Source organism: Polypterus senegalus, chromosome 3 (genome assembly GCF_016835505.1).
Source record: "Polypterus senegalus isolate Bchr_013 chromosome 3, ASM1683550v1, whole genome shotgun sequence".
NCBI classification, from domain to species: domain Eukaryota; kingdom Metazoa; phylum Chordata; class Cladistia; order Polypteriformes; family Polypteridae; genus Polypterus; species Polypterus senegalus.
Window position 1 is genome coordinate 220,556,566 of NC_053156.1, and position 14,040 is coordinate 220,570,605.

The following is a 14,040-nucleotide window of genomic DNA, read 5'->3' on the forward strand; positions in this document are numbered from 1 at the left end:
TTTCCTCCCCAAAATGTGTGTGTGAGTGTGGGGGGCCAAATGATGGCTTTAAACTGGCCTGTAGGGAGTGAGTGCGGGTTTATGTGTGAGGGGGCACCTCGAAATACTGGTGCAACAACCAGGATTAAGTGAGACCTACACCCAGTTGATAAATATGTATATATATAATTAATATCTGATAGAAATAGGTGTTAAATATGCTAGTAATGGCATACAAAGATTGATAAGTAAGATAGATTTCATAGATCCAAGATTACAAGTCTTCGCCACAATGAAAAGAGCAGGAAAGTTCTTTTTAAATGCTTTATTCATTTTTTTTTTTACAGATACACAAATTGTTCAATGATCATCTTGAACATTGTCTTTTGCCTTGGTCATGATATATACATTTTGATGTAGTGATTTCTTTCAGTTGTATATCTTTACTAACCAGTCTTAACCACACAAGCTTCTCTTCTCCATTCTCATATCTGTTGTTCTCAGAATCCACAAACTCTTTTAGTCTTTAACATGTACTGTAGATACTCATTTAATAAAACTTGGAGGGACTATTTACGCAATGATTGAAATCATGAAGAAAGCAATGTTAACACTGTTACAGGTGAGTTTAACATGTAGTTTCTTGAATTTCAGGCACAATTATCCAAGGATAAAATCCTTTAATTTGGGAAACCATTCATGATCATATATTTTTGACATTAAAAATTTTTGAAGGTGATTGGCTTAAACAGCCTTGGCCAGACCAACCATGTTGTTGCCTCTATCGAAGATGGAGTACCATTCCCGGATGAAGACATCACCCAGGATCCAGAGCTGGTCATTGCTGGGACTGAAGCCAGATGAGCAACCAGAGCTGGTCTGCAAAAGGATAATAAAGAACAAATTTATTTCAGAATACAGTATGTATTATTTTAAACCACAATGTCTGACATTATGCTAGCCATAACTGAATATTCTGCCATCTCTGTAAAGAAGGCTGTAATATCGGATGTGTGCACAGCATTTACACTAAAATTTGAGAAATCTAAAGTGTCATTCATGAGATACACATAGGTATAGTAAAAAACGCATGCACAATACAGTATATTCACAGAGCAGAGGAAAATATATGATATAAAACGAAACAAAGTAAATAAGTTTTTAGTTTTTTTATTATTCCAGGATTTAGGCATTTTAAAGGATAATCTGCCGAAGAATTGACAGTACTCTACTCTACACAGTTTCTGAAAACTGGGATTCCATTTAAGATTTATTATGTTAATCAAATTTGGCCTTACCTGCTTTACATAAGCAGAAGCAGGGAGGGCAAATTGAGCTCCATTGATGACGAAGGTGACATCAGGCATTGAGCCAATGTTGTTGCAGTTCACAGTGTACTAACAAAATAACAATTTGAGAAAACAAGTATATAATATAATATAATATAATATAATATAATATAATATAATATAATATAATATAATATAATATAATAAAACAACTGAAGCTAATTTTAGCACCCTATCAATTAAACAAAGACCATTCAGTTAACACCATATAAGAGACTATTCATTTGAGGCTGACTAACTTTAACTTAAACAATAAAGATTTTTAATCTAGTTGATCTCTGCTTACCTTAATTTTTTTACACTCAGTTTGAGAACAGAAGAATGAGAATGACTTGGAGTTTTGAAAAGCAGCATTTGTTAGTAGAGAGGTAAGAATGGAGGTTTGTGAACATTACCTGTCCATTCTGATCCTTGGAAATTCCAACCCAAGACAGAATGTTGTTAATATTGCTAGAATCTCCAACAAGCATTGACGTGCCAGTATCCACAATGGCCTCACAGCCAGAAGCACAGGCAACTACCTGTCCATTGACCATTACACTGGTAAAGAAAACACGGAAACCAGATTATTCAGCTTCTGTAAGATTTTAAAAGTTAACTTACAAACTATTTGCAGTAGATTAGCTAACTGATGCATTTTAAATAATTGAATGGTTTCTGTTTTTTTTTAAATAGATATATTTTAAATGGTTATATTACTTTGGTCTATTAGTTATTTTGAGCAAATCTGTCCAGACAATATCTTCAGTAAACCAGTTTCCAAGTCTTGCAAACCCAGGTATGAAATAATTTTCATCTTAGATGGAATGATAAACCATGAGTATCAATTTAGCACCACAGATTAAAATAAATAACACAGAGCTGTCAGTAACTATCCACACTAATAGTTAAGATCATACAAATGCTGTACAGTAGGAAATATAAAATGTTAAGGCATGGCTGTAACAATGGTAGACTGCACATCGCTTTCATTTAATATAAAAATGATAGTTCATTCAGTTTCTGAAGAAAAATATACAGATAGATGTGTATGTTTCTGAGTTCTTAGCTGTTTAGAGGGTGTTTATTTGTTTATCCCAGTTAAAAAAAAAAAAAAAAACTTACTTCTGCACAGTGATTTGCCAGTAGGTCTCTGAACTCAAAGGAATCCATTGGATGCTGCCAGTGTAGTAGGCAGGATCAAATCCACCAAAGGTCACCACACTGCCTGCCTGGCTGTTCCTAGTGTGCATATAAATTACATTAATTTTTTAGTGGCTTTCAAATATAATTTGACAAAATGTACACATTCATCATATTGTTTCAGGCTGCTGCTAGACTCCCATTAATTAATATAGCTCATAGCTCTCTAGGAACTGATCAGCAGACTGTTGCAAATTCAGAAACTTTATTATGTAATTTAAAATGCTGCCTAAAAATGAACACCAACCCTTACTCAATATTTAGCTTGTTAGGATCTCTCCATTTTTATATGGTAGCAGGCATTACACACACATGGGAAAGTAGTACAATCATTTGATCCACCTAAATGTTTTCTTAACATGCGTGCTACATGAAGAATTGAAGCTCATCATAGAGCACTCTAACTTACAGAAGCAACATTATTCACAGCAGACCAGCTTTGGAGAAAACTAATGGGGAAAAGAAGCAACTGCAACAACAGACAGTGACTAGAATTTGAACCTCGATCTTTGGGAATGTGAGACAGCATCACTGATTAAGGCAGTACAGGGGTGATCATTAATAATAATTCTTAAACAAACCATTTATTAATCCCTTCAGTCATGAATTGAATTAAAGAGGTTTGAGAATGTTACAGTATACTATGCAGTGTTTTTAACTAACTAAATTTTAATTTGGGTACTTATATTTGGTCACTGTAGAATAAAACTTCTACTGTTGCCTTAAGTGCTGCTTCTTCCAAAAGTATTCTGACTGTTGAAAATCATTGCCCATTTCTGATATGGAGGCATTCAATCTCACAAAACCAATGCGACTTGAGACTTTTCACCTGGATCATTAATTGGATAACTAAAAATCTGCAATTAAAGTGTTTCACAGAAAAGTAATTTTCATGTAATAAAAAAGTGTTAATTCACAGCACCTTCTAAATTGCATTACTGTTATTTACTACTTTTTTGTTTCTGTCAAATAAAGAAAATTATCTTTTATATATATTATAATTATATGATAGTAAATGGGCGGCACGGTGGCGCAGTGGTAGCGCTGCTGCCTCGCAGTTAGGAGACCCGGGTTCACTTCCCGGGTCCTCCCTGCATGGAGTTTGCATGTTCTCCCGTGTCTGCGTGGGTTTCCTCCGGGCGCTCCGGTTTCCTCCCACAATCCAAAGACATGCAGGTTAGGTGGATTGGCGATTCTAAATTGGCCCTAGTGTGTGCTTGGTGTGTGGGTGTGTTTGTGTGTGTCCTGCGGTGGGTTGGCACCCTGCCCAGGGTTGGTTCCTGCCTTGTGCCCTGTGTTGGCTGGGATTGGCTCCAGCAGACCCCTGTGACCCTGTATTTGGGTTCAGCGGGTTAGAAAATGGATGATAGTAAATCAAGACATAATAATGATACTAAGTTATATACAGTACATGCGAGCCAGAGAATGAGGGCATGTTACATATTACATGAGACAATAATGACCCTACAATCCAATAGCTTTTCTATTAATGTTTTTTTTGATCATGCTTCATACATTAAAGAATATGTTCAGCTGGCGGGCAGGAGAGCTGCAAAGAATTTGTAAGGATCACCTAGTGAGTCAACAGTGAGATTTGAACCTGCACATTTATACTTTGCAGTATTACTCCTGACTCACTTAGGTACTGTATCACACACACGGTCATGGTGGATACTTCTACTATTGCTATTATTTACTCCTACAATTTTCAAAATATATGTAAACGCAAGGCTAACAGGCTCCTCATTTCTTGGATTATTGCATCACAATTCATCCATTCTTTATTATTAATTCTTTACCTGCTCAAATAAAAAGAAAAAAGGTCCTGAACTACAAGCCCCTCGCTCATCATGTTATCAAATACTGGGGTTGCGCTAGAAGCAGAGATTGAGGGGTAGGCAAGTCCAAGGATTCCATCAAATTCCACATAGTAGAGGAAGCTTCCAGGTTCATTCTCACTAAGTCCAAAGATTTGGTTGGTGTCCACAATGCTGCCCACCTAGGTAAAGATTCACATTACAAATGTTAGAAATTTGCATTCACAACAGCAACACTGAAATGATATTACTAACTTAACTGTGAAAATGAATTTCTGCAAATTAGAGTTGAGACTGTCCATGTAAATAATTATCCATCCATCCATTCATTATCCAACCCGCTATATCCTAACTACAGGGTCATGGGGTCTGCTGGAGCCAATCCCAGCCAACACAGGTTGTAAGGTAGGAAACAAACCCCAGGCAGGGTGCACACACACACCAAGCACACACTAGGAACAATTTAGAATCGACAATGCACCTAACCTGCATGTCTTTGGGCTGTGGGAGCAAACTGGAGCACCCGGAGGAAACCCACGCAGACACGGGGAGAGCATGCAAACTCCACGCAGGGAGGACCTGGGAATCAAACCCAGGTCTCCTAACTGTGAGGCAGCAGCGCTACCCACTTTACCACCATGCTGCCCGTAAATAATTATATATCACTAAAATTACAAGAAGCATAATCACTTATATATCAAGTGGCAGCTGCATTCATTCATGTATCTATCAACTTTCTGATCCTTGCTATTCCTTTACAGTAAGGGAGCCTGTCTGACAGAACTGAGTAACCCAATGCAGGGCAGTCACACACTTTCACATCTTTCCACTGATAAGATACAGAATGGCTGCGGTAATTTGTATTGCATTTCAACAAATAGCGAACAATTTATCGGAGATTACTCTAGTAGAAAATTCTTAACAGTCAGAGTTTTTCAGGAGGCTGGCTTATACTTACAGTGACTGTGTCATATCCAAGGATTCCAGACATTGCACCAGTGCCATACTGAACAGAGATGGTCTGGGAGGTGGCCCGGTAGGTGGATGATTGAGCAGGGTTAAATTTATTGTGGTTAGCTAGAAAGAAAAAAATAAACATTTAAACACTTCATGGAGTAGTTAGTGTGATATTGTTTGGACTAGAACTGTGAATACTCAGCTATTATTCAGATTTCACATGTCATTCTGCTGTCAGTTTAGACTTTTAATTTCTAAGGTTGTTAAGGTAGGGACTGGGGGAAGGTGTTGGTGGATGTCTTCGTGTTATGTACTACAATGTGTCAACATAACATAACATGACATAACATAGCAACATGGCTCTTTGTAAGTGGGTTAAGAAAATGAATGGATAGATGGATGGATGCATGGATGGATGGATGCATGGATAATGTAACATCTGCATAGTCCATATCACCACTCCAGGGACCAAGGCCTATCGTGGAAGCATCAAAAGCTAGATTGTAACCAACCCTTTACTTATATGCCCACACTCACACTCAAAAAGAGCTAACTAAGAATTGTCAATTGATCTTACTACAATCATTAGGAATTTAGAGTAATTGAAGAAAGCCCACTCAGATATGGAAAGGTTTACTTTACAGTATAGTTAAATTGTTATTTTAGTGTATAAAGCAACACTAATCACAACCTCCAAACTCATAACCCAAAATAGTGTTGAAGAGTTGATGTTCATTCTGGAAGCATCAAAGGTGTGTTTAGTATTAGGATGCCAGTTCTTTGTAGAGCATGTTAATACTCATTCAAGGCCAAATTAGAACTATTATCAGCTTAGCTTGCTTGTCTTTAAAATATGGAAGACTGCCACTGTACTTAAACAAAACCTTTAATTATGAGCAGAATATAGAAAATACAAACAGTGAGCTCACTGGATGTGACAGACAACAGTGCTCAGTGCCTTACTAAATTTAAACAACAGAATCGCTTTATTAGACAAGGAATGACTGAGCTATGTCATGATGAGGTATATGAAGATAAATATTTATATTTTATTAATTAGCAAGAAAAGGCACTTGCCAAATTATAGCAAATTGATTCAAATAAGATCAAAGTCTCTTAGTAATATATATTGAAAGAACTAAACATAAAGTGTAAAAATGAAGCTAAAGGTGAAATGACTTCAGATCTCTATGCTCTTACTATGACATACACTATGCTTGGTTTTCACTGTAGATTTAAAATAATTATTAAATAAAGAAAAAAAACATAGTTTTGCTAAAACGTCTCATATACAGCTCAGGGGGTTGCTTTAATTATACAGGAAACACAAAATTTCCATCACAACTAAGAGCTCCTAAGTGCAAATATTTAGAAAAAGTGGAAAAATATTCCAAACTTACAAAATATGTAGTATTGTTATATTAAAATTTTAATCTAAAATATAGCAGAGTTTTAAATGCAAATTGAATTGACCTGGAGTCTAATGGACCCTTACAAAACTATCTGCTTTGTTTCAAATGTAATAATTGGTGGCGGTGTATTGTACCGCGACTTACTGCAGGCATAGCTGTTACAGTAGACAGAAGGAACCCAGAGGTTGGAGGAGCCAGTGTCAAAGATGACCTTGAAAGACTGGGGTGGAGTTCCAATGGAGATGATCCCATAGTAGGAGAGCTGTGGAGAAAGAAAGACATTTAAATGCAACATAAATCTGGGAGTTTTCTGGATATAAACTTGTGCTTTCAAAATTATAAAATATGGACTAACGTCATAGTCATTGGTGAGAGGCTCGTTAGCAATCTGGGCCAAAGCAGAGTTGAACTTGATGGATGGATTGTAGGGATGAGTCTCCATGAACTTTTCCAGAAGGCCTTTTTCTCTGAGAGCCTCCCTGGCTGTTTTGCCCTTGTACAAGGGAATTCTAGAAAACAAAGAAAGTTTTCATTTTTATGAATTGGCTCTCTTTCTTTTTGTTTCGTTTTCTTGCACTTAATGCATTTGAAGAAAGTGTCCATAGTGCATACTGATAATCAATAATGTTTGTCTGGGGTGTTGATACAGATACTAGAAGACTTTTAGAATAACCAGTGTAGTTTTACAGGGAAATACAGCATAGGGAATTCTGTCATAGTCAATACAAAATGTGTGACCTTAATATATGTGTGGAATTGGTGAAGGATTGTTATGAAAAAAAATGTATTAAAGACACGCAGGAGATTCATATACAGTATGATAGCAAAAGTAAGCAGTGTAATATAGGAACCCAACAGAAAAAGTACCGGAAAACCAAGTTCAGTAAGGGCCAAAGACTCAAAGATTCAAAGATGCCTTGGGACATCTACAAAAAACACTTAATTGTCTATTTCTATTGTTAATATTCTCATAATAGTGTGTGTTATATTCTAATTAAAATGGGAAATGGTGAGTATTAATAAGGGTCAAGCAGTGCGAAAATAGGAAACACACTGGCTGGAGAGTGTTTTATGATGATAACATCTCACTAAATTTCTCTTATTTTCATAAAATATAACTAACCATACACTAACCCTCCTTTTTCAAAAGTAGTTTCACTTTTTTTTATCTCTGTTTGCAATCACTCCTTTCATCAGATACTAGAGATTGTCTTGCTGGGCAGCCCACAAGGCATTTGTTCTAATCGAACCTTAGCAGTAAATTTAAAGATGGAAATAGACTCTGAAGAGAAATTATAATACAAACATTAGTGAAGACAAGTCTGTCATATCAATGATAGAAAATCCACTTTGATAACCATACATGAATAAAAAAATATACACTTAGCAAAAAAAAAAAGTATAACATAAAGGTTAGTGAAAACATGATTTACATATTTATAGGCAGAAAATGTGCTTCTTATCTACTCTATATATATAAAATCCTAATCCTAAAAGTGCAACGATTTTATGTTACGTTTTTTGTCACACTTTAAATCAGGCTCATTTTAAAACCTACATATATATGCTTGGTATCATTCTTTTCAGAATTTATTGAACTTTAATGAGATGTTTTTAGATTTTCAGATTCTTATTCCGTTTTTAAATTATAAACTAAAAAATATCAAGAACTCATGTTGTGTGAGACGAGACTTTGTGCCAAGAGATTTAACTACTCCGGGGGCCGGAAATAAAAGACAATGAGTAGGACAGCTGCTGTACAGGCTTTTAAATGTTCAAAGCGCCGCACGAGATGCAGATCATGTGGCACGGCAGCAGCAGCAAGCCAGCAGCTGATTGAGCAAAGAGGTGGTAAAAAAAAAAACTGTATTTGTTTCCCATTTTATCACCGTTTAAGAGGGGGTTTCAGAGGAGCGACCACGTCTCCTTGGGGTGTGTTATGTCCCACTCTTCAAATTACAAGCAGCAGAGATGCCAGGAGGGTTGGTGAGCGAAGCGAGCAAGCGGCGAACCCCCTAGTATAACTATAAATATCTAAAAAACAAAAAGGCAGTAAATTAAAAGTATAGTTGATGATTTCACTTACTTGTGCAAGCATTCTGAAAGTCCAAAGATGGCCAACAAGACGACAGCCCACTTCATTTTGCACCCTTAGCTCGACGAACCTCTTCCACTGAACTCTAAGCTGGTTAGTAACTAGTAGACAATATGTACCCCTTTATATACTCTGCGATAACTTCTTGTACACGTTTCCCTTCAGATTATATCAAAGATTCTACAGGATGTAAAATAATTATAGCAACATTATAACTTCCATAGAGGGTGTGTTTGTTCAAATTAATGGCTCATTAGCCCTTATCCTCAAGATAAAACTATTCAGACAAGTAATGTGTGGAGCTAAGGCTGGAACAAATTTTAATTTTTTTTCAAGGTTGCCTGGTACACACATTGTTAACAGATAACCTTTTTTTTTTTTCGATGCAGATTATATTGAACATTTGAGATAAGCATTTTTAACCAAGGGCACAGCCACTGAGGGTGAAATTATTAGTTATATTGAGAACGGCAGCACTAAAGTACATAAACAGTTCTTGGACACACGTAAAAAATCTGCAAAATGAAGATGCTTTCAAAAATAATGAAATTCAAATTTTTTAATTATACAAAATTTTCAATAATGTGCAGTAAATGTAGTATTTTACATATAAAATCAATACTTCTCGGGACTGTAGAGATTAGTACTTGAGTTCTACTGGTTTGATCAAGCTGAGCACAGTGCTGGACTCCTGATTTTGAAGGAACATCAGTTTGATGTGTCTCTCTTCTGCTGCACTCAGCTTCTATGGCCAACCAGTGTACTACTATTCATCAGCCTTGCCTGTCGGCTTGTTCTTCTTTAGACTAGCCTGGACAGCACATACTAAAATGACTAAAATAATTACTGGTTCATGCTCTCCATAATAAGAGGAAATAAGAAAAAAGGATTCAGCACGTTAAACATTAGTCAGTCAGTCATTTTGGCTGGAGCCAATCCCATCCAGTACTGGACGCAAGGCAGGAACAAACCCTGGGCAGTGCACCAACCCACTGCAGTTCATACACACACACACACCAAGCACACACTAGGGACAATTTAGAATCACCAATGCACCTAACCCACATGTCCTTGGACTGTGGGAGGAAACCCATGCAGAAACGGGGAAAACTTGCAAACTCCATGCTGGGAAGACCGGGAAGCGAACCTAGGTCTCCTTACTGCTAGGCAGCAGTGCTACCACTGCGTCACCATGCTGCCCATGTTAAACAATAATTAAAGTATAATTTCACAATGTATTGCTCTATTGCACATGTGATAAATCTCAAATATTATTCAGTTTCATTGAATCTGTATAATTAGAAACAGCTCAAATGACATGTAACTGAAATACAAAACACTCTGAAGCAGCAACATAAAACACAATAAATATATATATATATATATATATATATATATATATATATATATATATTCTTAAAATAGACTAGCCTGTAGCCCTTACAGGATGCACATGGTCAGCATTAACGCTTATGTATGCTGTGGCACCGAAATGAATTTCAGTAGGTTTTAAGAATCCTAGAAAATATTCCCTAGACCAGTGTTTCTTAAACTATTGGTCTCCACCCATTTTTGGGATGCATGATGTCTGAACTTGGGTCATGCTGAGTACTGAAAGGGAAGGGGTCACAAATGGTTGAGATGGGTTGTCATGGGCAAGGGGATCTCAACACACACCTGGGATGTCTCAGAGGGGTCAACCCATCCCAGGATGATGATCAGCGTCAATTCTCCAGGGGTGATAGATCCTATGGATGACACTGCATGGAAATTGTGGGTTGGGAAGACACAAAAAAGGCTAAACTTGGTCACAATAAAAAATGCTTACCACTACGGCCTTAGACCATTACATTAAAATCATCAGTCTGTGTACACTTAATACATAAAAGAATGGATTTGTAGATTCATCCTTTAAACCAAATTCTAACCCTGTGAATGTCTCCCCCACCCCAAACCACTCGGCTGCAATGACCTTGAGAAATGAGGTACTTCATTTTGGCTCACCCTGTATAAGGGATATGTGCACAGGGAATGCACAGGAAGAAGAAGAAGGTACTCTGGAAGGCTCCCAGCATGTCCTCTTTTATTTTCCAGGTGAGCACCAGTAACCAGGAGAAGAAAAGTAAGCCCCAGATTAACACGGAGAAGAGATAGGGAACTCTCCCCCCAGTGGGCGCACCATTTGGATCAACTAAACTTACATCTCACATGGTAGAGGGACAAAGAGTCAGAGAGTTTGCAAGACAGACTTGAAGTACAGTAAGTCCAAAAAACTTGTAAATAAACTTCTTTCTTAGGATGGAATAATGAGTGTACCATGAGTGCCTTATCTGGATGCTTCCTTGGCATGTAATATTATTACCTATGTAATAATATAGGAAATATTTCTAAGCCTGATAGAACACATAGAAACGTGACAAGTAAATTACTCATTGATGAAGCAAACTAAAAGACTTTTGATTTAGGGGTATTGAATTGAGTTTTGAATTTCTAGTCAAATAGTTTAACTCATCCACTCTTTCATAAGTTAAATAAAAATAAATTATTACTTAGTTTAAATTGTAAATACAGATAGTTGTCAACAACATGAAAATTAACATTATTATTATATGCTAAATTACAAATCATTTAATAGCATAAGGTGCCCCAGTCTGCGCTCAAGAAAAGGGACATGAAATCACATATCAGAAGAAAAACCTTCTTTCACAATTCATTCAAAAAGTGCAAAATCTTTTATAATTTTTCATAAATTTTCTATCATTTTCTATTTAAACTGATGTATTTACACCATTATTAAAAGATGCCTTACTGTATGATGGTGTAACATAATTTTAAAGGTGACTGACTGAAGACATATCTTCATAATTCATAAATCTCAATTCTAGAATCAGCCTAGTTTGCCATTCTTCTCTGGACTTTCTCTAGCGCTGCTGTCTCTTTTTCGTAGCAGTTGGTGAGACTTAGACTATTTAGAAGTGGTGATTTTAGGGATGCTGGTGACTGCAGGCAAAAAACTCCATGGGATCTTCTAACTTACCCTGTCATGAGTCCCAAAATGGTAAATGTTATAACCATTATTTTGAGTTAGGGGTATTGAATTGAGTTTTGAATTTCTAGTCAAATAGTTTCACTAATCCACTCTTAGGGAATCCAATCATGGTAATCGGTAAATGGGAGCCCGGGATTCCTGGACATTTTTCATTCCCACATTCCCGGGAATGAAACTGCTGTAATTTCCGGGAAACCGGGAACGGCCAAGTTCGCATATATAGCGTGTAAAAGTGTAAAAGTTGATCAAGAAATAAAAGAGTTATAGTTGAAAACTGAAGACTTCATTGACGTGTCAGACAACAGCTTTGAACAGCAACTTGAAATTGCAATGCATCAGTCTGTTGCATTCGCATTATCTGTGCCAAGAAACTTGCCATCACAGAATGATGACAAGAAACTGGATGCATCGGTAACAGCTGAAATGGCGGTGTTTCACAGCAACGGCAAGCGCGGGCGTTGTTTAGAACAAGTGTATCTGTATCTGATGACTGTGCTGCCTACCTCAGTGGAGGCAAAGCGTGCTTTCTCAGCAGCTGGCGTACTCTGCACGAAGTACGCTCTCGCCTGGACGACCGCACACTGGACAAGTTATGCTTTCTATGTTCTTATTACCGCAACTAACTAGATCAGGGGTGCCCACAGTTTTTCGACTTGCGAGCTACTTTTAAAATGACCAGGTTGAAATGATCTACCTACATTAAAAAGTATATATATATATATATATATATATATCTATACTAATAAAAGGCAAAGCCCTCACTCACTCACTCACTCACTCACTCACTCACTGACTCATCACTAATTCTCCAACTTCCCGTGTGGGTGGAAGGCTGAAATTTGGCAGGTTCATTCCTTACAGCTTCCTTACAAAAGTTGGGCAGGTTTTATATCGAAATTCTACCGTAATGGTCATAACTGGAAGCTGTTTTCTCCATTTACTGTAATGGAGATGAGCTTGAACGCCGTGGGGCAGAGTTTCGTGTGACATCATCACGCTTCACACGTAATCACGCAGTACATAGAAAATCAGGAAGACCTCCAAAAGAGCTGAAGAAAACATGCATTATATAATTGAGAAGGCAGCGAAACAATAAGAAGCGAGCGAGTGACATATACAACCATATTCATGAGTTCTGCTACTGGAAACAAAGCACGATGTAAACCTACACTTTAAATTAAGTTCATAGACAGGCTGCGCTGGCGTTTGTAATTTAGTGCCTGCCCATATAAGGCCGTCCGTCAGCGGCAATCCAATAGCAAACTCCCACTAAATATTCACGGGTTAAGGACTGTGCTTATGCAGAGGAAGATGAGATGGTCAGCGTGGTGTTTGGCACAAACTCAGCGAAACTGTGAGAGAAAGTTTTAAGTGCCAGGACTAAGGTAACATTAAATACAGCCATGGACATAGCACGAGATGGCACCAGCACAACTGGGGAACTTCGATGCATGTACACCGAGCGGCTCACGTGAACTGACGCAGTGCACAGATAAAAAGCAACAGTTCCAAAGAGCTGAACAAAACCGAATTACACAATTGAAAAGGCAGCAAAAAATATGAAGCGTCTGATACATACAAGCATATTCATAAATGCAGCTACTGTGGAAACAAAGCACACGGTGGAAAAAGTCAATGTCCCGCTAAAGGAAGACAGTGTAAAAAACCCGTGCATGCAGTGTGTCAGGTCTCGGATAAAGAAGAAGACGAGCTGTTTATTGATGCAGTAAGAAACGAATCGATGAATGAAACCTGTCATCTTTACAACGATTGACAAACACGGAATGTAACTTGAAAACAACACATCCTACAAATACGAACCTGATTGAAAGAAATAATGATAATCAAATCCTTGATGACAGCAACACTCAGTAACACTCACAAAACAAATACTGTATATTGACAGTCATGTTACGTTATTTTTAAAATGTTCCCTTTTCTTTTTCTAGCTTTTTTAACACACTACTTCTCGCTGCGACACGCGGGTATATATATATGTATATATATATCCCGATCTACATACTCGAATAATGGATACTTTATTCGCCATCAATGATTGTTTTGGTAAAGCCATACTCAGTGTATTCATTAGATGAACGGTAAAAAGTAAGAGCGAGGGAGGATGACTTATTGAGGCATGCAGGCTGTAGTGCTTGCGTCAACTCTATCTGAATTGCGCGATCACATTTGAAAAATATAT

The 14,040-nt window shown here is 37.3% G+C and overlaps 1 protein-coding gene across 2 annotated transcripts; it reads right to left on the reverse strand.

Annotated features, from left to right (window-relative positions):
- Window positions 1-723: 723 nt before the first annotated feature.
- LOC120526871 (pepsin A-like) lies at window positions 724-8,838 on the reverse strand. Of its 2 annotated transcripts, none has more exons than XM_039749990.1 (9): window positions 8,783-8,838; window positions 7,052-7,205; window positions 6,841-6,958; window positions 5,286-5,404; window positions 4,310-4,509; window positions 2,433-2,549; window positions 1,724-1,868; window positions 1,282-1,376; window positions 724-853 (listed from the first exon to the last, which is right to left on the reverse strand). In XM_039749990.1, exons 1-9 carry the CDS (start codon window positions 8,836-8,838, stop codon window positions 724-726), a joined length of 1,134 nt encoding a protein of 377 aa, XP_039605924.1. The 2 variants fall into 2 exon arrangements, with proteins under 2 accessions (XP_039605924.1, XP_039605923.1); XM_039749989.1 differs by having other exon boundaries at window positions 724-858; window positions 1,278-1,376.
- Between the last annotated feature and the right edge of the window lie 5,202 nt (window positions 8,839-14,040).

Bases quoted from the DNA above. Each gene is read 5' to 3' on its own strand.
- LOC120526871 (XM_039749989.1), bottom strand. From the start codon at position 8,838: ATGAAGTGGGCTGTCGTCTTGTTGGCCATCTTTGGACTTTCAGAATGC. The intron at 4,510-5,285 runs GTAAGTATAAGC...ATCTTTACCTAG, and splicing joins TTGGATATGACACAGTCACT to GTGGGCAGCATTGTGGACAC. The intron at 859-1,277 runs GTAAGGCCAAAT...ATCCTTTTGCAG, and splicing joins CTTCTGCTTATGTAAAGCAG to ACCAGCTCTGGTTGCTCATC.